Here is a 27,990-nt window from a genome sequence, read left to right on the forward strand (position 1 = left end):
TAGCCCTGCTATGTACTAAGCTTGGATCCTAGAAAAATAGGCAGGTAGGATCGTAGAATGCAACAACTGATTGGCCTGCAGGAGAAGACCAATCAGGCTCCAGGAGGAACTTAATCAGCCTATTAGGCTGGTAGGATCGTAGAATGCAACAACTGATTGGCCTGCAAGAGAAGACCAGTCAGGCTCCAGGAGGGAAGCAGAATCAGCCAATCAGACGGGACTCATTGTGTAAATAATGTATATAAAAGCCTGAGGTTTTTTGGGGGGTGGAATTCAGTCAGTGTTTTACAAGCTGCAATAAAGAGCATGAAATCACTGCAGGACTCTGAGTATATTTCAAGCCCCAACCTGGGAGCAGAGACAAAGCAGAGAAACACAAAGACAATCAGGTCAACGGACGTGGCTCTGGCAGTGCTTTACTGCTTTCCTCTTCCATCCTTCCTCCTTGGTGGGCAGTGGTGGCAGCTGCCTCCCCTCCCTCTCAGCCGGCCCAGGGGAAGAGGGCATGTGGGTGTCCTTTCGCCAGCTGGGAGCAGAAAGAGGCACTTATCTCCCCACAGATCTTGCCTTGATGAGGGACCCCATCATGGGAGTGCCTGGTTGCACCTCTTCAGAAATTTGCACCTGGAGCCATTGCTCCCTTGCCCCCATGCTACACCACTGGAATGGGGCTCTGTGCACCAGTGGGTGCAGGTACGGCTGCATACCCTTGAGCTCCCAATCTGGCATGATATATCTGACCTGGGCGCTGCTGGCCATTCAGCAGCATTACCTGCATCGGCACTGCCTTAGCTGCCCCTGGTGCCTCTAATGTTCCCTTCCCTGGTCTGGGTCTACAGTCATTGGCAGTGGTCAGTTGCTATTATCCAGGGGTCAGCGAACTTTTTCAGCAGGGGGCCGGTCCACTGTCCCTCAGACCTTGTGGGGGGCTGGACTATATTTTTTTGGGGGGGGAATGAATGAATTCATATCCCCCACAAATAACCCAGAGATGCATTTTAAAGAAAAGGACACATTCTACTCATGTAAAAACACACTGGTTCCCAGACCATCCGTGGGCCAGATTTAGAAGGTGATTGGGCCGGATCCGGCTCCCAGGCCTTAGTTTGCCTATTAGTTTGCCTATTATTCAACCTCCCTTGCAAGCTTGCCTATTAAGCTTGCAAGCTTGCCTATTAAGTTTGCCTATTAGTTTGCCTATTATTATTAGTTTGCCTATTATTCAACCTCCCTTGCAAGCTTGCCTATTAAGCTTGCAAGCTTGCCTATTAAGTTTGCCTATTAGTTTGCCTATTATTATTAGTTTGCCTATTATTATTAGTTTGCCTATTATTCAACCTTCCTTGCAAGCTTTCACTTGGGTGCAAAGGTGCTCAAAGTGTGCAGGCTTCCACAATACACAGAACCTCTGCTCCTCAAAGATCTCTGTGGAGCAGGCATGTTGCTGAGAGCACACAAATACACAGCGAGAGAAGCTCTCCCATTAAAAGATACACTTACTGTTGATACCTTTGCTGCTTCCCCCTCTGTTCTGCTTCTCTGCAACCAGCACAGCGAAACTTCCCTTCTGTGCTTTGTGAATGGGTTGCATGTTCTCACCTTGAGGTGAATGGAAATGTTAACTGGAATGTGGGGGGAGAAAAAGAAAAAGAAACAACTTGACGCTTGTCCAAACCTACTCGTGTTTATACTGGAGCCTAGGAGTGACATCAGAGCAGGGAAGAGTATAAACACTTGCAGGGCTTTACTCGCAGACTTTAAAAACTTCAGACACGCTGCTGTCTCCAAACTGCCTGGGGAGGGATGTGCTGAAGTGTCAGAATGAAACTCCAGCTTCTCTTGATCTCCTTCCTTTGTCTCCTTTCCAAGGTAAGGAAGCTGGGAATGTTTGTTTAGATAGCAAGGATCTTTCCCCCCCACTTCCCCACTTACAAAACAATTTATAATCAAGCAACTTCAGTTTGGCAACTGGAATAATTAAAGGATGTCTTCAAACACTAATGTGTCTTTTTAATGTGCATGCTGAAGTGTCACATCTGTGCAAATGTGCTGTTGTGAATAAATGCTGAAAGGCCAACTTTTATCCTTTAGCACCACGGTTCCCATATTTTAAATCACTGTATTTGGATCTACTTCATTAATTTTGTGCCGGTACCAAAGTCATGTGCTTATGCTAGCTGAGGAGCCTGCATAGTAATCAATTAAAAAGTTTTCTTCTGCACACTCAGTTCTCTGTTTTACAACCTCAAGAGGCACAAAGCCAAGCAGCTGGCATTATTTTTCAATATTGCTCAATTGTTGTCCAACTTTTGCTCCGGGAAATACAGAGAAGCACATGTATAGCTGATGCCTCCTGCAGGATTGCACAAGATGAACAACATTGTTCATTTAACATGCACACACACACACACACACACACACACACACAAACACACGAGAACAATTTAATCACTTGGGAGTTTTCCAGTGGTTTTAGAATACTGCTTCAGTTTCAGATTTTGGAAACACACTATAAATGCTGAGATCGTTGCAGTTGCCTGTCTTTAAAAATATGTAACACATGGACTGGATACCTGTGTGAAAATATAATCGGGTGTTAATTAAGGACAGAGCAAACCAGAATATAAAGCCTAGGGGAGGTAAAATTAATCAGATCAAAGCAGATATTCAGCATATCTACATCCAAGAATAGCCTGTAGTGGAGAGAAGCAAGCCTATGAAAACAAATACTATACCTCAACAGCTATAAGAAGCTGTGCATTATATCCCAATGACATCAATCCCCGTTTGGTCATATTATCCTAGGAAATAGAAAGGTGTGGTTTGCTTTTCCTTACTGCACACTCTTGGTATGACTCAATGTCAGGGGCAGCACAATTGATCAATTTTTAGATTATTCAGATAGCACTCCAGTGAGTGACTCTAGGTAGGTTTTGTTTCCAAATTCTGTGAGGGAGATGAAAGGGCATCATTTGATGAGTTACACTGCTAGAGATGCTGAACATATTAGCATCACAATGACATTATTTTCTTTCGAATGCAAGTATATCACCATAAAGAAGAAACACTGACAAAGAAGCTCACTGACAAAGAAGCTCTTGAGCAGATTCTTAAGAAGGCAGGTTCTCTTATAATCTTTGACCCCTGTCTACTGAGTAGCGCAAGTGTGAGTTACCATAGACACTAGTCCCTTTCTCACTTCATTGGAAAGGAAGGAGTGTGGCAGGCTGTATCCATACTTAACACATTGCTTTTTTTGGGGGGGGGGGTCTTGATTCACCACTTCCCTTCCCTGTTTGCTTTAATGCAGGGGTAGGCAACCTAAGGCCTGGAGGCCGGATGCGGCTCAATCCGGCTCACGGCTGGTCCAGGAATCGGCGTGTTTTTACATGAGTAGAATGTGTCCTTTTCTTTAAAATGCATCTCTGGGTTATTTGTGGGGCTTGCCTGGTGTTTTTACTTGAGTAGAATGTGTGCTTTTATCTAAAATGCATCTCTAGGTTATTTGTGGGGCATAGGAATTTGTTCATTTCCCCTCAAAAAATATAGTCCGGCCCACCACATGCTCTGAGGGATGGTGGACCGGCCCATGGCTGAAGAAGGTTACTGACCCCTGCTTTAACATGTCCACTGCCTCTCTTTTTACCTCAAGGCCTTACTCACGTGTCAATTAGTTCATTTGCTCATTCATTACGTTTTTATCCCTTCCTTGCTTTGCTGAGCTCAGGGAAGTTGTTTGCCTCCTGTGAAGTAGACTAAGCTGAGTATAGTAGACTAAGTGATTGGCCCAAGGTTAACCAGTGAGCTTCTTTGTTGAATGGGGATTTGAGCCCACGTGTTCCTGAATCTAGCCTGAGTTGGCTTTTATCATCTTTCCTTTCCCCTTCTGTGCCATGTCTTTTAGTTGGTAATCCATTAAATGATTGTATATAAGCCACTCCGGAGTCTTTGTGTATGAAGAGCGGGGTGAAGTTGCTATGAATAAATAAAAATGCTTGCATCTGTGTATGAGGTACATGTACTGGGAAGATATGGCTTATTGTGTGTGCAATTGTAAATCACAAGAAATCGTCTGCACTTGAGATCTGTGCTCTGCACAGAGATGTTATTTTTTTATAGAAAATATGATATTATAGAACACTGTTAGTCTGAAAACACCATGCTTGATTTAACTACAGTGCTTTTTCAGTCTTGACAAACCATTTAGTGTTACATCTAAAACAAGGATCATGGTTTGTTTTGTACATGGTTTTGTTTTGTACTAAGAAACCAAGATTGGTAAGCCAAGAACAAACTGTAGCCAATCATCATGGTTTGGAGCAATACAGATCAGCCTGAGGAGTACAACTCTGATGAGGAATGGCCAGGATCCTGAAACTCCACAGGAGCAGTGGAGTAGTGTTGATTTGGAACAATGGTTTGATGAGGGGCACAGTTTGGAGGACAACAGTTGGGCAGAACTGGGAAGTGAACAGCAAGAAGAAGAACAACAACGGGAAGAGAGTGAGCTAGCAAACTCTCTCTCATTGGAAGATGTGCAGCCTCTCAGTGCCAAGGCTAGGAGATTAGATAAGATGGCTTCGCAAAAGGCTAAAGGTTGAAAGATCAGGTAACTAGGAGACAAGAGGATGGTAGTGACTAGAGGGAAGTCGGTGGAACCTTAACTGGGAGCACCTGCACTCTGAGAAGGGTCACTTGTTCTTTTGCTGCATTCATTAAACATTTCCGTTACTGGTAAGAGACTGCTTTCTCTTTGTACTGCTTATCTATGGCCAAGGGGGGGAGAAAGCAGTGCCTCTGAAGCCTGACACAAAATGATATGTGGGCTACCATGAAGTCCAAACGTGGCCTATATGTAATTAGAGTAGTAACCATAAAAAGACCCTGTGTTGTGTTCAGGCATATTAATGGTGCCCTGTCTCCTTATGTACAGCCCAGTCTCCAGATTTTAATCTTCCTCCTTGACATGGACTAGGAGAATCCTTATCAAAGGCTGTGAGCCTTCGCCTAATGAAGCTGAATGAAATACAGATACAGTGGTACCTCGGGTTACAAACACTTCAGGTTACAGACTCCGCTAAAGTGATACCTCAGGTTAAGAACGGTTTCAGGTTAAGAACAGACCTCTGGAACGAATTAAGTTCACAACCAGAGGTACTACTGTACTAAACTCTGTGCTAGTTTAGATCAGGGGTAGTCAACATGCTTCCCTCTACGTGTTTTGGACTACAACTCCCATAATCTTTGCCCATTGGCAATGATGGCTGGGGCTGATGGGATTTGTAGTAAAAAAAAAAATCAAATCTGGATTCACCACTGGTTTAGAGACTAGCCCAAAAACATAAGCTAGCGACACATCACCAAAATGTTGTGTTGCAGTCTGTCAATTTGGAACACACCCTTTCAATGTATTTTAGAAGCTAGGAAGATGCAGAAAACTATTTATTTATCTTGCTTCTCTCATTATTGATGTAACAACTTTACAAAGGCACATAATTTTCCAGCCTTTGTTATGAGTTATGCCAGAGGACACTCAATTGGATACTTGTTCGATTGATACTAAATTAAGGTGCTACACTCAATATGCCAGCAAGTTTGGAAAACTCAGCAGTGGCCAGAGGATTGGAGAAGATCAGTCTACATCCCAATCCCAAAGAAGGGCAGTGCCAAAGAATGCTCCAACTACCGCACAATTGCACTCATTTCACAAGCTAGCAAGGTCATGCTTAAAATTCTACAAGGAAGGCTCAAGCAGTATATGGACCGAGAACTCCCAGAAGTGCAAGCTGGATTTAGAAGAGGCAGAGGAACCAGAGACCAAATTGCAAACATGCGCTGGATTATGGAGAAAGCTAGAGAGTTCCAGAAAGACATCTACTTTTACTTCATTGACTATGCAAAAGCCTTTGACTGTGTCGACCACAGCAAACTATGGCAAGTTCTTAAAGAAATGGGAGTGCCTGATCACCTCATCTGTCTCCTGAGAAATCTCTATGTGGGACAAGAAGCTACAGTTAGAACTGGATATGGAACAACTGATTGGTTCAAAATTGGGAAAGGAGTACGACAAGGCTGTATATTGTCTCCCTGCTTATTTAACTTATATGCAGAATTTATCATGCGAAAGGCTGGGCTGGATGAATCCCAAGCCGGAATTAAGATTGCCGGAAGAAATATCAACAACCTCAGATATGCAGATGACACAACCTTGATGGCAGAAAGTGAGGAGGAATTAAAGAATGAGGGTGAAAGAGGAGAGCGCAAAATATGGTCTGAAGCTCAACATCAAAAAAACGAAGATCATGGCCACTGGGCCCATCACCTCCTGGCAAATAGAAGGGGAAGAAATGGAGGCAGTGAGAGATTTTACTTTCTTGGGCTCCATGATCACTGCAGATGGTGACAGCAGTCACAAAATTAAAAGACGCCTGCTCCTTGAGAGAAAGGCGATGGCAAACCTAGACAGCATCACAAAAAGCAGAGACATCACCTTGCCAACAAAGGTCCGTATCGTTAAAGCCATGGTTTTCCCAGTAGTGATGTATGGAAGTGAGAGCTGGACCATAAAGAAGGCTGATTGCCGAAGAATTGATGCTTTTGAATTATGGTGCTGGAGGAGACTCTTGAGAGTCCCATGGACTGCAAGAAGATTAAACGCATCCATTCTTAAGGAAATCAGCCCTGAGTGCTCACTGGAAGGACAGATCGTGAAGCTGAGGCTCCAATACTTTGGCCACCTCATGAGAAGAGAAGACTCCCTGGAAAATACCCTGATGTTGGGAAAGATTGAGGGCACAAGAAGAAGGGGACGACAGAGGACGAGATGGTTGGACAGTGTTCTCGAAGCTACAAACATGAGTCTGACCAAACTGCAGGAGACAGTGGAAGACAGGAGTGCCTGGCGTGCTCTGGTCCATGGGGTCACAAAGAGTCGGACACAACTAAACGACTAAACAACAACAACAACATTACTTTGACGTTAGCCGCCCTGAGCCCGGTCCTGGCTGGGGAGCGCAGGGCATAAATATATTTATTATTATTATTAAACAGAAACTTACGCATACATCTAAGGATATTCATCCCATGTTAAGGTGCTTACTTATTCAGTCAGTGGTCAGTAATGAAAACGCAATAAAGCCAATGTCAAAATCAAAGTTGACCATAAATCAAAGTTGACCATCAATACAGAAGTGAGCTTCAGTCACATGATTCTCCTGGTATTACTGTTTGTGAGACTCCCTATCCTATTAACTGCTACGTATCCTTAGCTTTGATTGATCTTTGGAGGGGTTCAACTACTTGGAGGAGTCAGTCACACAAAGAACACTTTGTGCCAAATCAGTAGTTAGGGCTCTGCTTGGAGGGAGGCCTATTGTGCTCCTCAGCTGACCCCATCCATTTTAGGTGGAGAGGGATTATAAAGCAGAGTGTCTTGGTGAATTGTGCCCCAAATGTGTAGGGACATCAGAAGAGACCTGCTGGAGTGGGCCAAAGGGCCACTTAGCCAGCATGTTGCTCTCACTGTGGTGAGATGCCTATGGGAAGTCCACAAAGGAGATTCCAACTAAACATCAGGAAAAACTTCCTGGCAGTAAGAGCTTCTTCAACAGTGGAACAGACTCCCACAGGAGGTTGTGGACTCTCCTTCCTTGGAGGTTTTTTTGTGGGGATGTTCAGGGTGGCAGGAGAGGATATATTGTTTATTGATATCCTTCCTAACTTGCGCTAGCAAGTTCCTTCACTTAGCAGAGTGCATTCCCCTTTACACAGCAGAAAACTTGTTGCAAACTCGTGTGAGTTTCTTAAGACAATACGCAATTCAATCTGGCTTGTCCAGATCGAAATGTGTTCTAATGTTTTTCTGGTAAGACCCCTTGAATCCCTCCTAAAAGAATATAGACACCACAGTCTTATTCATAAGTAACAAAAAGAAAGTTTACTCATAATCAGGCAGAGCACAGTGTGATCCCTGAAGGCAGGCTTTAGGCTTCAAGTTTGAAATATATACAAACAGGTTTACCCCATAAGGGAGATTTACCTAGTGACTGCAGGCTAGCAGTCCAGCAGTTTGCAGGATGAAAGGAAGATGGGAAAGGAGAGTGGCAGCATGCCTTGTCCTTTTACCAGGTCTGGAAAGGTCATGCCCACCCACTAGTCACATGCAAAGAAGGATGCTCTAGGCCAGGAGGAACAGGAAGTTTCGACTGGCTGGATCAAACATTCTCTTGCATGTCCACTCTAGCGAAACAAGGAATGTTGTATTTGACTGCTCCCAGTGGATTACATCTCACATGTTTATTTAAGCAGAGGTTGGATGGCCATCTGTCATGGATGTTTTAGCTGAGATTCCTGCATTGCAGGGGGTTGGACTAGGTGACCCATGGGATCCCTTCTAACTCTTCAATTCTATGATTCTATGACATGCAAGACTTGAGCACAACAGCCCTCTCTCCACCTGCGATTCCCAGTAACTGGTATTCAGGGGAATGCTGCTAGTAGCCATGGTTTGTGTACCAACAAACGAAAGGCATTCAGTGTCACTATATCCTTTTAAAAAACTTATTATTATTCAGCTGCTCATTTTGCCATGTCCCTATATTCTTGCACTCTCTCTCTCTCTCTGCAGGTGTATGCACAGCTTTGCCAGACTCCATGCTACTGCCCATGGATCCCTCCACGTTGTCCACCAGGCTCCTCCTTAGTTCTGGACGGCTGCGGCTGCTGCAACATATGTGCCCGCAGACTGGGAGAGCCCTGCAGCTATCTACACGTCTGCGATCGGAGCCAAGGACTTGTCTGCGATTACAGCGCTGCCCTGATGGGGAGAGGAGGAACCTGCAATTGTGAGCTATTTCTTCTTGCCTCTCTTTGCAGGAGCCCCTTTGTCATTTAGCGGGATGGAACTGGCTCCCTCGAACGGGGCAAAGCCAGAAATGTCTAATGCATACGGAAAGAATGCCTGAAAAGATTAGGAAACCTGCGGGGTGCCCTTGAAACACAAGAGTCCAAAAGCATGTTGCACTCCAAAATCTTTATTAGATCTGTGAGTCAGGGCCAAAGTACACATGGCTAGCCATCATTCATGAATCTCTTGTGTTTTAAAAGTGTTAATAGTAACTGTGGGAATTACAGGGTAGCAGGGAGAGGAATTTGAACTGGGACTGCAGCGCTGGAGTGTGTGGATTTTTCAATCTCGCATTATTCTTTTCAGTTAACACCCCTCTCTCAAGAAGTTTCTATTGGTCCTTTAGGGCAAGACATGCAGGTGTTGTGTAGCTTTTTCAGGAGCGGGGGTTAATCAGGAAAATTTGTGTGGAAAGGGTTAAAACTTTGTTCCTCTATACCATGGTCCTGATCTAAATTCCAGATAGGTAAAGGTAAAGGGACCCCTGACCATTAGGTCCAGTCGTGGTCGACTCTGGGGTTACAGCGCTCATCTCGCTTTATTGGCCGAGGGAGCCAGCGTACAGCTTCTGGGTCATGTGGCCAGCATGACTAAGCTGCTTTTGGCGAACCAGAGCAGCACACAGAAACGCCGTTTACCTTCCCACCAGAGCAGTACCTATTTATCTACTTGCACTTTGACGTGCTTTCGAACTGCTAGGTTGGCAGGAACAGGGACTGAGCAATGGGAGCTCACCCCATCGCGGGGATTCGAACCGCTGACCTTCTGATCGGCAAGTCCTAGGCTCTGTGGTTTAACCCACAGCACCACCCGCGTCCCTAAATTCCAGATACCCTGCTGCTATTATACTCATACCTAATAATTATGAACAGCCGTAGCAAGACAGAAAGTGCCATACATAACTAGGAAATGCTCCATATCCTGAGAAGTACTAGTAAAGAAGAATATTTCACTCACCAAAGGGTTAAGGGCCATTGTGACATCAGCACTCGGTGAACCAATCTTCTCCCTTTGCCCTCGCATCTGTTGGCATGCGTGAAAATCCTGTGTCGAATGGTGCATTGGTCCACGCTGGCGATTCCAAACATTCACACCCTTTGGTGGGCACTTCACTAGAAAGGGGTGATGATGCTCTCACAGGGCCATAAATCAGAGGCTGTGATGACAGTCCTGTAAGTTGGTACACAGTGCAGGCTTGGTTATATGTCACGACTGTGTCTTCTCTATTCTTCCCCTGGAGCTCCCATGGCAGCAGGCAGGAATGCAAACAAAACTCAGCAAATATGCCCCGATTTCCTGTCCTACTTGGAGAGTTCAGGTCAGCTGACAGGGATGTGAGTTAAACAAATATCGGCCTTTGACAAAATAACAAGACCTAACTTGGAGCAAAGTGACTTTCCCATTTTTTGAAAGCTTTCTAGAAAGAGCAGGAGAACTGTGACCAACTCTTGGAAAGGTAGGGATCCCACACTCTGAGGATGGAGTCAGGCTTAGCTTGGGTATTAGTCCATTAGGCAATTAAACAAAACAGGGATATCAGAAACTGCCGGGTCAGAAACTATTTATCTAGCTAGCCTTGTATTTTCAGCCCTAGCAGGTGGCACTCCCAAGATCTCAGACAGAAGTCTTTCACATCATCTCCTGCTTTTAACTAGAGATGACAGGGATTGCATCTGGAACTCTCTGCATGGAAAGCAAAGTTCTGTCACTGAACTATAGACCTTCATCCTAGCAGGAAACAAGGCTGTGCTTGTCACTGCCAGTTAGGAGAAATCAGGGGTTCCAAAAAATGTGGTTTGTGAACCTTCTTTCGAGCTTCATTTTGGGTGGTTTGTTCCATATCAGCAATAAATATTCATATTGTTTTATTGTCCACCAATATGATTTGCAATTTTCAAATGCTCCTGGGCAGGGTAAATTTGGGAACCACTGGTGTAGATAATCCTGAGCTTCCACCCTTCCAAATGACCTGTTTATTGGGCATCCATCCTGATTTGTTTGCCACAAGATTAGATGATGTCTCATCAAAGCAAGAGTTGTCCCAGACTTTCCACTGACTTTCCCTGCCACTTTCCCTATTGCAAACAATCAGATCTTTTGAGGAAGCAGATTTGTTGTGCAACAGCTCCAAATCAGATTTAATTGTGCAACATGAATTTGCAGGTGTATGGCTGAATCCCACCTGAAAATTGTGACAGGCTGGACATCTTTGATAGACCAATGGTCTGACACAGTATAGTACAGATTTCTATGTAAATTGTTTTGGGCTGGCCCTGTTCATATGAGTGCAAAGGATTCTTCAAATAACCTGATCTGAAATAGTTCAGATTTCACTTCCCATTCCCACTTTGGAATGTTGCCAATGGATTTCTTGGTTTCTGAGCTTTTCCATGGAAGACTGTGCCACAGCAGAAAATCCAGATTGAAGGCCAACACAAGGCCTGATTGTGCAACTGCTTTTCACTCCACCTTATATTGTATAGCCAACCTTCTGGTTTGTGGAGTTGCATCAGTAGGAGAATCTCTGACACAAAAATATTTCTTATAATCATTAGGAACAATGTACCTCTCACCTGTTCTTGCAGTGGAAGAAGATACATGGATTCATCAGTCTTATAACTAGTCTTTTGGCCCAAAATGTTAAGTTTTAAATAAATTTTTTAGTTTTTGGCTTTTAGGCACAAATGTACTGGGTTTCTGACCCTAATTCCTGATACCTATGTGGGGAATTCAGTGGAGAAATTCCCTTTCCTAAAAACAACAATGCAGAGCCAATTTCAGTTTCAGAATGTGGAGGTACCATATTCCATTGCTGATCATATTACGTGGTAGCTCTGTTATAGACTGAATGCCTACATTTGATTTCTCCCATTGTTTCTGGCTGCTCTGAATGTGGACTACAGATGAGGACGACGACGACAGCTGTGAAGTGAATGGGAAGATCTATCAGGATGGGGAAGTGTTCCAGCCAAGCTGTAAGCTCCAGTGCCGCTGCTCAGGAGGAGGTTTCACATGTGTCCCCCTCTGCAGTGAGGATGTTCGCCTCCCCACTCCAGATTGCCCCCATCCAAGGCGTGTGGAGATCCCAGGAAAGTGCTGCCAGGAATGGATTTGTGAAAGACAAGACAGGCAGATCTTGCCGGATACCATGGCAGGTAAAACTCAACAGGTCATGGCCCACCTTTTCGGTCGTCACTTTGTTGTTGAAGTTACGGCCCAAACCAGCCTTGCATTTAAGCACTAGCCTGGTAGCCAAAGCTGAAAAGGTGTTGCATGCAGGTGAAAGAAGGGGCTTGCAAGGGTGGCTACTTAGACATTGTCAAAAAAAGAGGAAAGGCATTGCCTAAAAGGAGGCTCTAGAGCAGGGGTCATCAACCTTTTTCAGCCATGGGCCAGTCCACCATCCCTCAGACCATGTGGGAGGCTGGACTATATTTTTGGGGGGAAAGAACGAATTCCTATGCCCCACAAATAACCCAGAGATGCATTTTAAATAAAAGCACTCATTCTAGTCATGTAAAAACACCTGGCAGGCCCCACAAATAACACAGAGATGCATTTTAAATAAAAGGACACATTCTACTCATGTAAAAACATGCTGATTCCCAGACCGTCTGCGGGCCAGATTTAGAAGGTGATTGGGCTGGATCCGGCCCCCGGGCCTTAGTTTGCCTACCCCTGCCCTAGAGTTTCCTGGAATATGCATGTGCTGATTTATATTGCAGATTTAGAAGTAATCGCTGTAATTTAAACAAGCACAACGCATATCCCCATTGTGGGTAAGACTGTGGCCAGGTGACTTGTATGTACCTGCACAGTCTGCTGTTCAGGTGCTGCTGGTCTAGGCCTTAAAGCATTTGCTTCAGAGGTTGTGCATCTTAGATCCTCAACTGGAGTTAGATGATTGGCCCTTGCTGGAACTGAAAGTTCACTGGACAAATCATGTGCAGATTCCTCCTTCGGAAGACCTTGCTAAGAATGGAACCAAGGAGCTATTTCAGGAATCCCTGGGTGGAATTCAACCTTGCACTTGGTGAACATTTTTTCAGTGCAAGCATTGCGGTTTACCAGATGGAATAATCCCCCCTGTCCTCACCCCACACACTGTTCTGAGGCTTCTCTTGGCACAGAAATCCCAAGCCAATTTCTGGGGGCACAAGAGGAGGAAAGGTGGGAAACCTCCATTGAGCAAGCAGAAGCCTTTGCACTGGCAGGACTCATTAGGGGCAAGCCATGCCCTCTTCTTCAGATTCACTTTCCTATAACTCTCTCCTCCTCCTCTTCTGTGAAAAGGAAGCCTGAAAGAACTTGTTTTTTTTTTTTCTGGGAGTGGGTGATTTCTATTGACAATTATAAAAAAAAGACCTCACAAGCTTCCTCCTTATGCTTGTTTCTTTCCCAAATGTAAACATTGTTGTGTTGCTGCTCTCAATATGTTGAGCTATTGGCACAACACAGTTGAGCATTAAAACTCCAAAACCAAAAACAAAAACATTGGGGAAACACTGTAGAACTACTAATAAATCAGAATGCTATGTGGACAGTCCAATATAAATCCACCACAAATCTTTCTTCTTTGGCGATCACTCGTAGCCGAGTAAGATTGTCTTCCATAAACACTGTTTTAACAGTGAGTCCGTAAGTGACTGTGGAGGCCAATTCTGGATCCACATGTCGTTCCACAGTGGGGACATAGATTTCTGGGCAGGAGTTGATCATGGTGTGGGTTTGCCAAGCATGCCTTCCTCTTAGCACATTTCTCCCTTCCATCCTGAGTTCGAGCATCTTCAAAGTGCATGGCACCTTTGGTAAAGGCTATTGGAGTGCTCACAGGCCAGTGTTTCCCAGTTGTTGGTGTTTATACTACATTTATTTAGATTTGCCTTGAGAGAGTCTTTAAACCTCTTTTGTTGACCACTGGCATTATGCTTTCCATTTTTAAGTTTGGAACAGCGTAGTTGCTTTGGAAGACGATAATCAGGCATCCACACAACATGACCAATCCAACGAAGTTGATGTTGAAAAATGATCGCTTCAACACTGGTGATCTTTGCTTCTTCCAGTACACTGTCATTAGTGAACCACAAATATGTTGTTATTGCATCCATGACATGTTACAGAATACACCTAAAAACAACAACAACAACAACCCACCCCCAGTCTGGAGGAGGTCCTAATTCACAAAAGCTTAGGCCACAGCAGTAATAATAATAATAATAATAATAATAATAATAATAATAATAATAATAATTTTATTATTTATATCCTGCCCATTTGGCTGGCTGCCTCAGCCAAACCTGTGAATTTTTCAAATCCCAAAAAATCCTTCCCATTTTTTGCTACAAAACTAAGAAAGCTATCCCTCTGGAGGTTGTTACCATGAAATTTATGAGCATCCATTTTAATGAAGCTTCTTTCTTTCATTCCCTGCTCAGCACAAAGACTACCTGGGACAGCGTCGATATTGATCCCCTATGCATGTGAACAGTGGAGCACTGAATGGTCCGCCTGTTCTGCCACCTGTGGCGTAGGGATTGCCACGCGAGTATCTAACCAGAATCAGTACTGCAGGCTCGAGACCCAAAGACGCTTATGCCTCCTCAGATCCTGCCAGGGTCTGACGGGAATAGCCAGCATGGTAAGTGATGGGTCTGTGGAAAAAAATACCAGAAATCTCCACCAGGGCTGAAGTTGCTTTTTTAAAGGAGGGAATCCCCACCACATGGCAGGCATATGTCAGGTAGCTAATGTGGTTACTGTCACAGAGAATTCCTTGCTTTGGAGACAGAGCAAACGAGGATACAGAACTAAAGGGCAGGAAGAAGGGGCTGGTCAACAAGCAAGTGAGGGCAAAGACAAAGGAGGAGGTCCTTTGATGGGGTGAAGGACATTTGTGAGTGTGAAGCCTGGCTGGAAGACCATGGCTTGCTGAGGGACATAATGGAGAAAAGTCTGTATGTGAATGAGCAGCCCAGCAAGCCAGCTTTTTGGTATAGTTGTGGGAAATACATATTTGAGAAGCAAGCCCAGATGGGTAGCTTAATCTGAAGAGCATGAGACTCTTGATTTCTGGGTTGTGGGCTCAAACCCCAAGTTGGGCAAAAGGATTCCTGCATTGCAGTGGGTTTGGGACAGCTGACTCTCATGGTCCCTTCCAATTCAACCATTCTAGGATTCTAGGATCCACTCACAGGCTAAGCGCCTAGGGCTGCCCTGTGTTGATTTCCCATCCTTTCCTTCTGTAACAGCCCCATTCAGTTTTCCCTATTACAGTGGCAGAACCGGGGGGAGGGGGGAATTGCTGGGGAGGGAAGGCACAGAGGGGGGAAAGTTCATTGTGTGTGTGTGACCTATTCTCACATGTTAGATTCCCAAAACAGGAAGAATGCTCAAATTAATACTTCTGCCCCAAACAGATTCCCTTTACAGAAAGTCCAACTGGCTTTGATGGAGTTAAGTTTCAAGTCAGCATGCACAGCATTGCAGCCTTAATTCTTAATGCCCAAATCATGATTCAGTTATAATTTGCATATGAAAAGTGCCTTTCCTTCAAGTTAGCCACAGGTGTCCAGTGAAGGGGGTGGGGCGCAACTTGTCTGAGGGGGTTGCTTGCACCTCTGTTACCACCTATGTACAATGTGCATTCCCTCACTCCCCCAACTTTAGATGTTCCTGGTGGGGTTGAGCAAATGCACATTTCGTTGACATCAGGACATAGAGCAGCTTTTCCCAGCCTGGTGTCCGCTGGGCATTTTGGACTACAAATCCCATCAGCTGTAGACAGGGCTGATGGGATTTGTAGTCCAAAACATCTGGAAATCTGGAGGAATCTGGCATAGAGTGCATTTAGCCAGACATTATGGAGGGGGCAGTTCTTTATAATATTGTTTTCCAGTGCAGGGCAGGAGGCATTTTAATCTTCCCCCACCTGCCACAGGGCCCCCCAAATTCCTATGACTTGCGTTGTCACCTACCTCTACCTAAACTCTCCCTAAATTCTCCATGGACCACTTAGCTGTGTGCTAAAGGACCAAGAATCTTAAGAAAGACATTCTCTTTAAGTCCGATATAAATTGTTCCAGCAAAATCAATACTTGCAATTAGACTGCCAAGCTCTGTAAGTGGCTGAATCCCCAAATAGCAACGGACCCTCTGTGACCCAAAATGCAGCAGTGTGATTTATTGACACAGCTGGAGCTAAATGAGCTACCTGGCTAGATTTAAACTGGCCTGTTTTGGGGGGAGGGGGGGCTGTGCTGTTTTCCTCCTTCATTGAGGAGGGGCTCTGGCTCCACCAGGAACAATTCGTACTTTATAGCTTCCGAAGTGTGAAGTTTCAAGGACTGCAACAAAGGTTACTTTGCAACTATCTGTTGATAGTTGATAGCACACTTTCTGGGAAATAAAACACTCATACTGCTTTCCACACATCAAAGATATGTGTAGCAGCCAGTGTGGTGGGACAGAGCTGCAAGAGCACCTTCTGAACGCCAGTGTCACTACAACTTACCTGGACGGGGCTGGTGTAGGTCAGGGTGCTGGCAGGAGCATCAGACTGGTGTGAGGAGCTGGGATCAGGGGTAGGGCAGCAATAAATCACACAGCTTCAGTGATATTAACTCTTTATTCAAGGAAACAAGGTTGACTTATGAGGCAAGCCCTAGAGAGCACAGCAACGTGTCCCAGTAGATCTTGCCCTTATGAGGCAGCTGTGGGGATGGAAGGTCCCCACCTTCCCACAGTGGCCTAAGTCTCTTCCTGCCCCCTGGGTCCTTCCCAAGCAATCTGAGACTTCAATTTTGTGCCTGTCTTCTTGTCAGTTGGTTTTGGCATTTTCTGTTCCTGTAAAGTTGATTCAGTTTGGATCAGCCCAGGCTAAAATGTGTTCATAGTGTCAGCTGAGAAAAACAAACCCAGATGGAGTTTGGGAAGAAAAAAAATGTTTGATTTAAAGCCAAGGTCAAACTACATGTTACATTAAGCACATTTCAGTGAAAAGTGTGCTCAGCAACGCCACTTAAGTCATTGATCAGTCCAGACAACAGATTTTCACCTATACATACTGATTAAAGGGCTCCTTTGTGCAGGTACTGATATCTATCATCTATCTATCATCTATCTATCTATCTATCTATCTATCTATCTATCTATCTATCTATCATCTATCATCTATCTATCATCTATCTATCATCTATCTATCTATCTATCTATCTATCTATCTATCTATTTATCTCTAACTATCCCTATCTATCTATCTATCTATCTATCTATCTATCTATCATCATCATCTATCATCTATCTATCATCTATCTATATCTATATCTATCTATCTATCTATCTATCTATCTATCTATCTATCTATCTATCTATCATCTATTTATCTAATCTATCATATATCTATCTATCCATCTATTTATCTATCATCTATATCTATCTATCTATCTATCATCTATCTATCTATCATCTATCTATCATCTATATCTATCTATCTATCATCTATCTATCTATCTATCATCTATATCTATCTATCTATCATCTATCTATCTATCTATCTATCTATCTATCTATCTATCTCTATCTATCATCTATCTATCATCTATCTATCATCAGTGGAAGCAGTGAAATGGTGCAACCCCCCCCCCCAACATATAGGATACTGAGATAGGGAGATAAACAAGGGGAAATTGGGAAGGAACGTTGCAAGCATACCCTAAGAACATCAGCACCAGATACATGAAAATAAACTCCAAAGAAAACCATACCCAAACTAGACATTATGCAGAAGACATCATCATCATTATTATCTGAGAGTCTGCCAATTTGAACAAAAGAATAGCAGTCACAATGAGCATCTCAACCCATTCATATCCCACCATCTGTCTGCTCAAAAGGGCCCACCTTTCCTCTGTGAGGGAATAGATACAGATACAGAGCCCCGGAAAAGCAATTCTGGGAGGGATAATGTGATCAGGCAAACAACGAGAGGAGAAAATATTAAGCACCCCCTTCTCCCCCACTAAAACCGACAGCCTCCAAGGGCTGCTTCTCAATTAAAAAGAAACCCGGAGATTGGTGAGTTTTCTCCCATCCTCTCTTGACATCTAGTTTGGCCCTCTCATTCAGCTGTGCTTTTTCAGAGTATGTTGAAAATTCCACTGAGTGCATTGCCTCCACAGAGAGGAAGAGGAAGCCGCTTGTAAACCAGCCCGCTCCATTCAGAAGTTGATATACTGGCCTTATCCTAGCAGCTGGATCGTCACAAGTCCAAGATGCTCTCATTTCTTTGATAATGAGATAACTGCCTAGAAACAGAGAGAAGAAATGACCGTCTTTAGCTGGGAGAGAGGAAGAAAGCTAAAGTGCAGCTCCTCATCGCAGCCGACATCTGTCTTCTCCCTTGATTCCCCTGCAATTATGCTAGACAATGTTATCGTTCAGTGAGGGAAACCAGACCATATGTTTTAATACTGTACAATACTGATGTGTTTAATGCCAGCTTGTGGCTACTATTATAAATCCATCCATTGGAAAAAATGATGCTTTGCAGCTACAGTAATCTAAGGAACCGTGTCTTGTTATTCTTTCTCTATGTTATCATTTCACTGGAGAATAGTTATGGGGGAGCTGGGGGAGGGAAGGGTGAAGCAGCCACCATTGTTCAAACCAGGCTGTTGTTGTTAGAAATAAAAGAATAAATGCAATGATGAACTGGCTGAGAATGAATTGACCAGGGGTCGTTCAAGGAACTCGCAGTGAAATCTAATGTTTCGTGGCAAGCCCCAGGCAACATACAGCAGAAAATAGACCTTATTTGGTATACAAGAAAGGGAAGAACAGCAGTATAAGAGAAACAGAGCATCTGTAGTAAAGTTCAAGCCATTCTTTGATGCCCCGTGCAGCTGTTCTGCTTCTGTAAACATGAATAGGGAAAGGGGCACTGATGGTCTGAAGGACTGCTTCCTTTTGCTCCAACCATCAACAGTTTTCCCAAAGGTGGAAGGTCTATTCGACATTGCTGAAGGGTATTCATCATGTCTGTGATGCCATTCATACTTTGCACTCAGAATCTCTACAGAACAGCCTTTCGCCTTTATTGCTCCTAGTTTATGGATTGGATACTAAGAACTCACAATATACTCAAGGAAGCTACCCAAGAAAATCCCCAGCTGGGCAAAAGCCAATGTTCTAGCAATATTCTAGCAATCCAGCTGATGTGTTCTGGACTAACGGGGTCTTCAAAGGTGCTCCCTTGCAATATTTACTGCAGAAATGGACGACAATAGCCAATGAATGTGTCCCATCAGCACAACGATTTCTATCAGCACAATGAGACTTTCTCGCCTCTCTTTTTTCTACACCTTTCCCAAATCTGCTCTGGAGGCAAGGGAGAACCCCTACAACAGATGAGGCATGGGGGGCAGAAATATCCTTGCACTGATGGGATGTGTTACTCCACACTACTTTGGATACATCCTATACCTAGAGGTTCGGGTCATCTCTGCCCAGGAGGGACCACAAGCTGGTCCCTGTGCATCAACCTGAGATGATGGGACTTGCTGCATACCATGGAGGCCTCAGGTTTTGCTGGGTAATGTGCAAAAAGGTCACACATCCGTATAGTTTTGTATTCTGCCCACATTGTGCCCACGTAGGTCTCCTCTTCTTCCCTGTTGCTCAATGCCCTCCTTCAGGGCCAGACACCACCCCCCACCCCCCAAGACAAGCACCTGACTTTTCCAACTGATGACCCTGCGTTAGAAATGACAAGCACCGTTGTGTTTTGCAAATAAGGTCTGAAAACCTGTACTTAAAACTATCAGGAATTTCTTGGCCCAGGGGAAGAGATCTAATACAGAAGGTGTTGTCATATTTCTTTCTATGAAAAAGTCAATTATTTTTGGATTGGCCCCAGAGAATAAGGCAACAATTATCCTGCTATATATAGCAGATACCAAAAATAAACAGGACACGTTCAAGCTGTCACCAAAACAAGAAGGTTCTTCTTTGGGTGCCTTTGACATGTCTTGCTTTGAAAGGGCACCTGTTTTCAAATAATAGGGGGGGGGACAGAGAATATCTCCCTCTGAGCATCTTCACATTGTTAATTGAGGTGGCTAGGGACTTAGAAATAGAAGGTGTTCCAGCACACAAACACACACCCTTCCAAATTACCAGGCACACTACATAATATCCAGCCCCAGACCTTTTGCAGCCTGAGGCGAAAATAAGAGACCCAAAATAGAAAAACAATGCAGCAGAGATGGAAAGCCATTTGAAAACAAACAAAACGAAACTATTCCAAGCAGGCCATGGGGTTATCCAGAAGTTTTGTTGTGGTGATTGAAACTTCTAGCTGGACTGAAGGATGAAGTTTAAATGCCCTCTAATGGCCTTGCTCTAGATCTGCAGGCATAAAACTGGGAAATTGCGACTTGGCGTTTGAACAGTGATGAAGGCTAAGCAATGAACCTTTCTATATATATAAGCTGTTTATCGTTTGGATCTCTGACAGCAAAAGTGCATTTCCTCTCACTGTGTTTCTTTTCTTTACACAAGCCAGTATTTTGACCCATTCTGGTATGAGCAGGAAACAGAACTGAGGATGGGGCTGGCAAGGTAAGAGCAGGACTGGCTTGTCAATGCATGATAAGGTTACATTTAGGATCACCTATTATTATCTTGAGCCGGATCCCGACATGTTTCTCAGATCCTTTTTCTGACTTTTTAGTGTCAGCACAGGGCCACACAAAACACAACGTGGAACCCATATTTATCTACTTACACATGTGTCTACTCTTTTCTCATATAAGGTGGAAAGAGGGGCTCAAAGAGGCTGTGTGGACAAGGGGGCGAGAGGGCCCCCCACATTATATTCCTGTACCCAATCATTTCAGGCACTTTTATATATGGAACATAGCAATAGGCAGCATTCATTGAACAGCAGCACAACGATATTCAACAGCAAAACAAAAAATAAACAAAGCACATCCAGAGATGAAGCCCTGTTTGAACTCTTGTCCTTTCTGCAAAGTTGGTATATGTCTTCAGGCATTTTCCCATAGTCTGACTGGGCTGCTACTGAGAGAGCCATTGCTTTCATTCCCTCCTGGTGAACTTCCCAGAGTCATCTGATTGGCTACAGTGGCGAAGAGGATGCTGCTGCACTAGAGGGATCTGAGCCAGAAGGGCACCTCTTGTGATCTTCTTTCTAATACTGGAACAAAGGTGAGAGGAAATTTCTAGGGGTGGCTGAATGCAGAGAAACAAGGCTCAGGTTTAGGAACATTAAGCTCCCCTCACCAGTGGCATCACAACGGGGGGCGGTGCGCCCCGGGTTCCATGTCTGCGGGGGTGACAAGAAGTCACTCCACGAGGGCTTGCGGCGGTGCGAGCAGCCATCGCACTGCTGCAGCTACATGTAGAGGATCCTCCGTTCACAGCTACAGCTGCAAACAGAGGATCCCGGCACTGTCTGTACGGCACTGGCGCGTCGTCATCAAACTGCTATACAGTGCATGTGTGGCGTCACTACATACGGTGCATGTGTGCAACACCTTACATGCGCTGTGTTTAGCGGTGCGCCGGCGCTAGTGCTCCAGCGCTGTACGGACGGTGTCGGGATCCTCTGCTCATGGCTGCATCCATGAACAGAGAATAATAATAATAATAATAATAATAATAATAATAATAATAATAATTTACTATTTATACCCCACCCATCTGGCTGGGTTTCCCCAGCCACTCTGGGTGACTTCCAACCAAATATTAAAAACAATACAGTGTCAGACATTAAAAACTTTCCTAAATGGTTGTAGTGGTGATGGAGGGATCCTGGCACTGTCCGTATGGCGCTGGAGCACCAGTGCTGGCAAACCACTATACAGCGCATGTGCAGCGTCACTACATACAGCGCATGCACCAAACGTGACGCCGCACATGCACCCTATGTAGCGATGCCCACCTCAGGTGTCACACTGCCTTCCTTCGCCCCTGCCCCTCACTCATGCAGCCTTTCTGATATTAAAATATACACATACTCCCCTGTCTGTGTATGTTGGGAGTGGGGAACTGTTTTGACTCTGCGGGCCAGATCCTGATGAGATCCTGGATTAGCAGGCCAAATTTGACAGGGGGGTGACATTGCCCACCTGCCAATCACCTGATGTCACAATGACATGAGGCGATTGGGCACTTTGAAGCCCCAAAGTAGGGACATCAGAGCAATGCACGGGGCCTGCAAAGAGTCCTGAGTGATGGTTTAAAGACTTGAGGCTTGGGTTTAGCATAGCCAATCCACCTGCCCAACAGGTGGTAGAGTTGAAGCCTGTTTTACTTTGTCAGTGTGCCCTTTATGGCTCCTGGTTGTGCATTGGCAGCCGTGTCTGTAGCTGCTCTGCACCTAACATCACATATGAAAGATAAGGTAGGGAGCAAGTTGATGTGGTTTGGAGGAACTGGCCTCACAGCCCAAACCTGAACACCTGGTTTGCCAGATTTGGCCCAAAGGCTGGAGGTTTGCCATCCATGCTGTTTTATGCTCACACGCTGAATAAAAAAACATGGCTTCCAGAATCACATCTAGTTTGACCCTCAAGTCTTCTTTCCAGCAATAAAGTACAGTGGTGCCCCGCAAGACGAACGCCTCGCAAGACGGAAAACCCGCTAGACGAAAGGGTTTTCCGTTTTAGAGGCGCTTCGCAAAACGAATTTCCCTATGGGCTTGCTTCGCAAGACGAAAATGTCTTGCGAGTTCCTGCAGGTTTTTTCTCCCTTTCCCCTCCTTTTTCTAAGCAGCTAAGCCGCTTATCAGCTGATCCGCTAAGCTGATAAGCCTCTATAAGCCGCTAAAAGCCGCTAAACCGCTAATAGCGCTAATCCGCTAAGCTGTCAATGGGCTTGCTTCGCAAGACGAAAAAACCGCTATACGAAGAGACTCATGGAACGGATTAATTTCGTCTTGCGAGGCACCACTGTAATATGTTCTTTGGCCTGCAATAACAGTAAGACTGTGATTCATATCAAAAGGGGACTCGTAATAAATGGTGGTGAGGAAACTTAACAATGGCATTCTGTGGGAAAATCGAGGAGTTTCGCACTGGAAAAGAGCACTGGCAGCAATATATTGAAAGCAAAATTGGGCCACTCTTATCTAGGAAATGGAACAAATGATCAGGACAAACAGAAAGCAATATTTTTCAGTGTCTGGGCAGTGAAACACACTCCCTCTTAAGAAAGGTTTTGCAACCCCAGAAGCCAGGAGACAAAATTTTAGCAGACCACCAAAGCATGTTACCAGAGAACTCTATTCTGAAGCCAAGCGTTGTTGTGGGATGTTTTAAATTCCATAATAATACACACAGAGAAGTGGGGTTTACATCAAAACATGCAGCCGAGCAAAAAAAGTTACAGCCCATTTGGCCACCTCCTGGAAGATATATTGAGATAGGTTTGTTTGTGGCTTGTGGAGTGAGGGAATGATGAGAAAATGCAAAAACGGCTGCTGGCAATAGAAAAACTGACCCAGGCCAAGGACTGTGGAACTGGAAACAGCTAGGGAAACTGAGGGGGGGGGGGAGAAGAAACTTAAAAGGATTTATATTTTTAAAAAATTAATAAGGGAACTCAGATTGCTTCCATAAACAAATTACAAATCAAACAACGAAAGCTTCAAGTCATTGAAAGGTGCTTGGGGCAGTTTGTTCGGTTTCAACGTGTGAGCATAAAATGTTCCAATGCCCCCTAAATGAACATGTTCAGAGCACCCCAAGGTATGAATATGCAGGCAGGAGCAAGTCCCACTGTGTTCAGTGGGCCTTACTGCCAAGGAAGTGCTCATACGATTGCAGCGTTTGCCTAAAGCATTAGCTGGCCTATCGGATTGCACAACAAGTCCATGGAAGTCACTTCCCAGAGAACAAGGAAGGAAGCAGAATGGCTGCATATAAGGAGAACTCACCATACCATTGTTCCAAAAGTCGTGCGCTGCCCCCGCTCTCTGCCGAGCTTAGCTTTGCAAATGTGCTTGCACAAAACTTACACAGAGATCAGACCATACTGTCTTTAATGAGCAGTTGTTCTGATTTGTTTCTGGAAAGGTTATCTGACAACAAACATTCATTCTGAATTCAATGCTTGTGCACTGATCATTCATAAGAACATAAGGAGAGCCTGCAGGACCAGACCAATGGCCCATCTAGGACAGCATCCTGTTCTCACACTGACCACCCAGTTGCGTCTGGGAAGCCTGCAAGAGGAACAAGCACACACTCCCCTCCTGCGGTTTTCAGCAACTGATGTTCAGTAGCATTACAGCCTCCAGCCATGGAGGCAGAACAAATCTATCATGGCTAGTAGCCATTGATAGCCTTACTGTTATGTACTGAAGTTCTCACCCTGGGCCAGCAGGGGGATACTGTAGATAGTTTTCACTCAGGTCCACATATGCAAATAAGGGATTGAAAGTGACGTTCAGTGATTGGATAGTTACAGAAAATGGTTACTGTTGCATTCTAGTGGAGCTCTATATAAGCAGGCTGGCTGAACCCTTCAGTTCAGTTCTGTTCTGGCCTGTGAATAAACAAGAGCTGTTTGAAGAATCACTGTGTCATCTGATATGTTCACCCACAACTTAACACTTACTCTTCATGAATTTGTCTAATCCTCTTTTAAAGCCATCTAGGTTTGTGGCCATCACTGTGGGAGTGAGTTTCATAGTTTAACAGTGTGTTGCATAAAGAAGTTCTTCCTTTTATTGGTTCCAAATCTTCCAACATTCAGCTTCATTGTCCTGCAGCTCACTGATGACCCAAGTCCTTTTTGCTGCCTTCTTCTTCACCTTGCTTGCCCTCTTTAGGCCTGAGTGACAACAGTTCTATTTTGAATTTGTGCAGGGCCTGGGATCTAGGCCAGCATAATTGTTCAACAGCCTGAGGCTCCGTGAGGCTCTGCAGGAGCAGAGCGTTGTTTTTCTGACAAGCAAATACCTCTCCTTCTTCAGATGCATTGTGCTTTTCTGGCTAGATGTTGTTTTGAAGAAGCAAGAGTCGCAAACAAGCACTGTTAAACTCCCTAGGTACACTTCATGTTATTGATTGATTTAAAAGATTTATAAACCTCTTGATCAAACAGCTCTCCAAACAGGGTACAAGTAAAAAAACACAAATGTGTATAAAACCATCAGCCTTAAAACACAAATAAAACCTTTAAAATATTTAAAACTGATACAGGCAACTAAACTATAGGTAACTAAATTATATATCAGGTTAGGCTTGCTGAAACAAACATGTTTTCATTAGGCATCTGAAACAATACAGTGATGGCATCTGCCTGATGTTGATATTTGTGTCACCTACCAGCAGGGATTGGTTTTATTTCAGGAGTTGATGTTGTGTAATAATTGTCAGGCTGCAGGGAACCCAACCCCCTTCTCTTACGGCTGGCAGCCAGAAATGGGAAAACAAAAAGTTCTTATCAATGTAGTTTATTCAATACAGTGGATGCTCAGGTTGCAAACGTGATCCGTGTGGGATGCACATTCGCAACCCACAGCATTCGCAACCCATGTCTGCACATGAGTGGGTTGCAATTTGGCACTTCTGCACATGCACGACCGCAATATAGCTCTTCTGCGCATGCGTGACCGCCGAAACCTGGAAGTAACCCATTCCAGTACTTCCAGGTTTCGGTGGTCTGCCTCTAGGATAATGACGTTGCTCTGAGTAAAGTCCCACCTGCTCCATCTCTCCTATTATATGTCATCCCTACGGTGGTTGATCTGTGCTTTCTGCCTCTGAACTTTCTGTTCTCCTACTCTCAATGCCCACCTGGACCTAGGAGAGGGTGGGGTTCTGGCATGCTGTCCAAAGACGCTGAGTCTGTCAGCTGTCTCTCCCCTGGTGCTTCTTCTTCCTCCTGCTCCTCTCCCAATATTTCCCAGCTTCTCCCCTCTGCAGCCTCTGAACTGTGACCTTCTGCAAACCACTGTTCTAAATCTATACTGTCTCCCTCTTCTCCAGGAAGTGCAGGAGGAGGGGGAGGGGGTCTCCACCATTCCTTGTCCGATGTCCAGTCCCGGACAGTACCAAGCATGTCACACTTAGGACCAGGAACCAAATGCTCTCCATTAGAGCACAGTTCCATCACAACAGGCTCAAACAGAGAAGCTGTAGTTGCCTAAGAAGACAAGTCTGCTTGATTAGGCCAAAGGCCCACCTACTCCAGCATAGGGTTCTCATAATGGCTAACCAGATCCTAATGGGAAGCCTGTAAGTGGAACCTAAGCACTGCAGAACTCTTTGATTTCCAGCAAAGGGTTGTTGTTGTTTAGTCGTTTAGTCGTGTCCGACTCTTCGTGACCCCATGGACCAGAGCACGCCAGGCACTCCTGTTTTCCACTGCCTCCCGCAGTTTGGTCAGACTCATGTTTGTAGCTTCGAGAACACTATCCAACCATCTCGTCCTCTGTCATCCCCTTCTCCTTGTGCCCTTCATCTTTTCCAGCATCAGGGTCTTTTCCAGGAAGTCTTCTCTTCTCATGAGGTGGCCAAAGTATTGGAGTCTCAGCTTCAGGATCTGTCCTTCCAGTGAGCACTCCGGGCTGATTTCCTTAAGAATGGATAGGTTTTTGTGTGTGAGTGGGGTGGGTGGGTGTTTTGGATCAGGTTAGCCAAATTGATTTATAGAAACATCGCCACCCAACGCCACCCATCTTCCCCCCCTCCACCCCTTTTCTTCCTAATGTCTCAACAAATGAAACTGATTTGTAAAAATGTTACATGGAAAAAATACGAGAGACATTACACATACCTCTTTAAAACAAGAAAATCTTTAATAAAAAAGAAAGTAAAAGAATGGATAGGTTTGATCTTCTTGCAGTCCATGGGACTCTCAAGAGTCTCCTCCAGCACCATAATTCAAAAGCATCAATTCTTCAGCAATCAGCCTTCTTTATGGTCCAGCTCTCACTTCCATACATCACATACACAGCAAAGGGTATCCAGAGGCATACTGCCTAAAACAGTGAAGGTGAAATATGGCTATTGTGGCTAGTAGCCACCGAGAAACTTATCCTCTTTAAAGCCAACCAGGTTGCTGGCCATCGTTGCCTCTTGTGGAGCCAATGCCATAGTTTCACAATGCTGTGTGTGAAGATGTACTTTTTTGTCTGTTGTAAATTTCCCAGCGTTCAGTAGCTTCATTGAGTTCTAGTTTTGCGACAGAGGGAGAAAGCTTCATCCTGTCCACTTTCTCCAGACCATGCTTAATTTCATACACTGCTTTTCCTGCATCTTATTTAGTGATATGCCAATCGTTTGCTTTTGTTCTCTCTTCCAAATATGCTCCGCATGTGGGCTGGAGATGCAGCCAGATTCCTAGGTCCTGTTTACAGGGACTTCAGAGGCATCTCCACGCCAGATGTTGAAGATTGCTGGCATGTAGTCAGAAGACGGATGGGCGTGGGGTGTGTGTTTCAGGGCAGCCAACTATTTATGGGCAACTCAAAGTTTCTCCAGCTCCTCCTTCTTATGGTTCTTTATCTTTAAACTAGACTTAGGCCGGACAACCCTTGAATTAGAAGGCTGCTAAGATAGTGGCGCTGTGAGTTAAACCACAGAGCCTAGGGCTTGCTGATCAGAAGGTCGGCGGTTTGAATCCCCGCAATGGGGTAAGTTCCCGCCGCTCGGTCCCAGCTTCTGCCAACCTAGCAGTTTGAAAGCACATCAAAGTGCAAGTAGATAAATAGGTACCACTCCAGAGGGAAGGTAAACCGCATTTCCGTGTGCTGCTCTGGTTTGCCAGAAGTGGCTTAGTCATGCTGGCTACATGACCTGGAAGCTGTATGCCGGTTCCCCAGCCAACAAAGCGAGATGGGCGCCGCAACCCCAGAGTTGTCCACGACTGGACCTAATGGTCAGGGGTCCCTTTACCTTTTAAGATAGTGTCCTAAATCTAGGGTACTAGACAGTGTCCATTAGTGAATGGTAAAAATTAATAAACGGTCATATTTAGAAACTGAATATCCATGTTCAAACAGGCAATGGTCTCTATCCAATGCAGTGCTAAGTAAACATCCTATCAGTGCAAGG

At 44.7% G+C, this 27,990-nt stretch overlaps 1 protein-coding gene across 1 annotated transcript; it reads left to right on the plus strand.

Moving 5' to 3' along the window:
* The first annotated feature begins 1,709 nt into the window (after positions 1-1,709).
* On the plus strand, positions 1,710-18,466 carry CCN5 (cellular communication network factor 5). Its single transcript, XM_081868106.1, has 5 exons — positions 1,710-1,869; positions 8,627-8,843; positions 11,809-12,060; positions 14,341-14,543; positions 18,082-18,466. Exons 1-5 carry the CDS (start codon positions 1,822-1,824, stop codon positions 18,103-18,105), a joined length of 744 nt encoding a protein of 247 aa, XP_081724232.1. The 5' UTR covers positions 1,710-1,821; the 3' UTR covers positions 18,106-18,466.
* Positions 18,467-27,990: the final 9,524 nt, after the last annotated feature.

This window comes from Podarcis erhardii (genome assembly GCF_964252035.2).
Source record: "Podarcis erhardii genome assembly, chromosome: 6".
NCBI lineage: Eukaryota > Metazoa > Chordata > Lepidosauria > Squamata > Lacertidae > Podarcis > Podarcis erhardii.

Excerpts from the sequence above, each read along its gene's own strand:
- CCN5 (XM_081868106.1), top strand. The coding sequence starts at position 1,822 with ATGAAACTCCAGCTTCTCTTGATCTCCTTCCTTTGTCTCCTTTCCAAG. Across the intron at positions 1,870-8,626 it reads TCCTTTGTCTCCTTTCCAAG|GTGTATGCACAGCTTTGCCA; the intron begins GTAAGGAAGCTG and ends CTCTCTCTGCAG. Across the intron at positions 14,544-18,081 it reads TGACGGGAATAGCCAGCATG|AGAGGAAGAGGAAGCCGCTT; the intron begins GTAAGTGATGGG and ends TTGCCTCCACAG.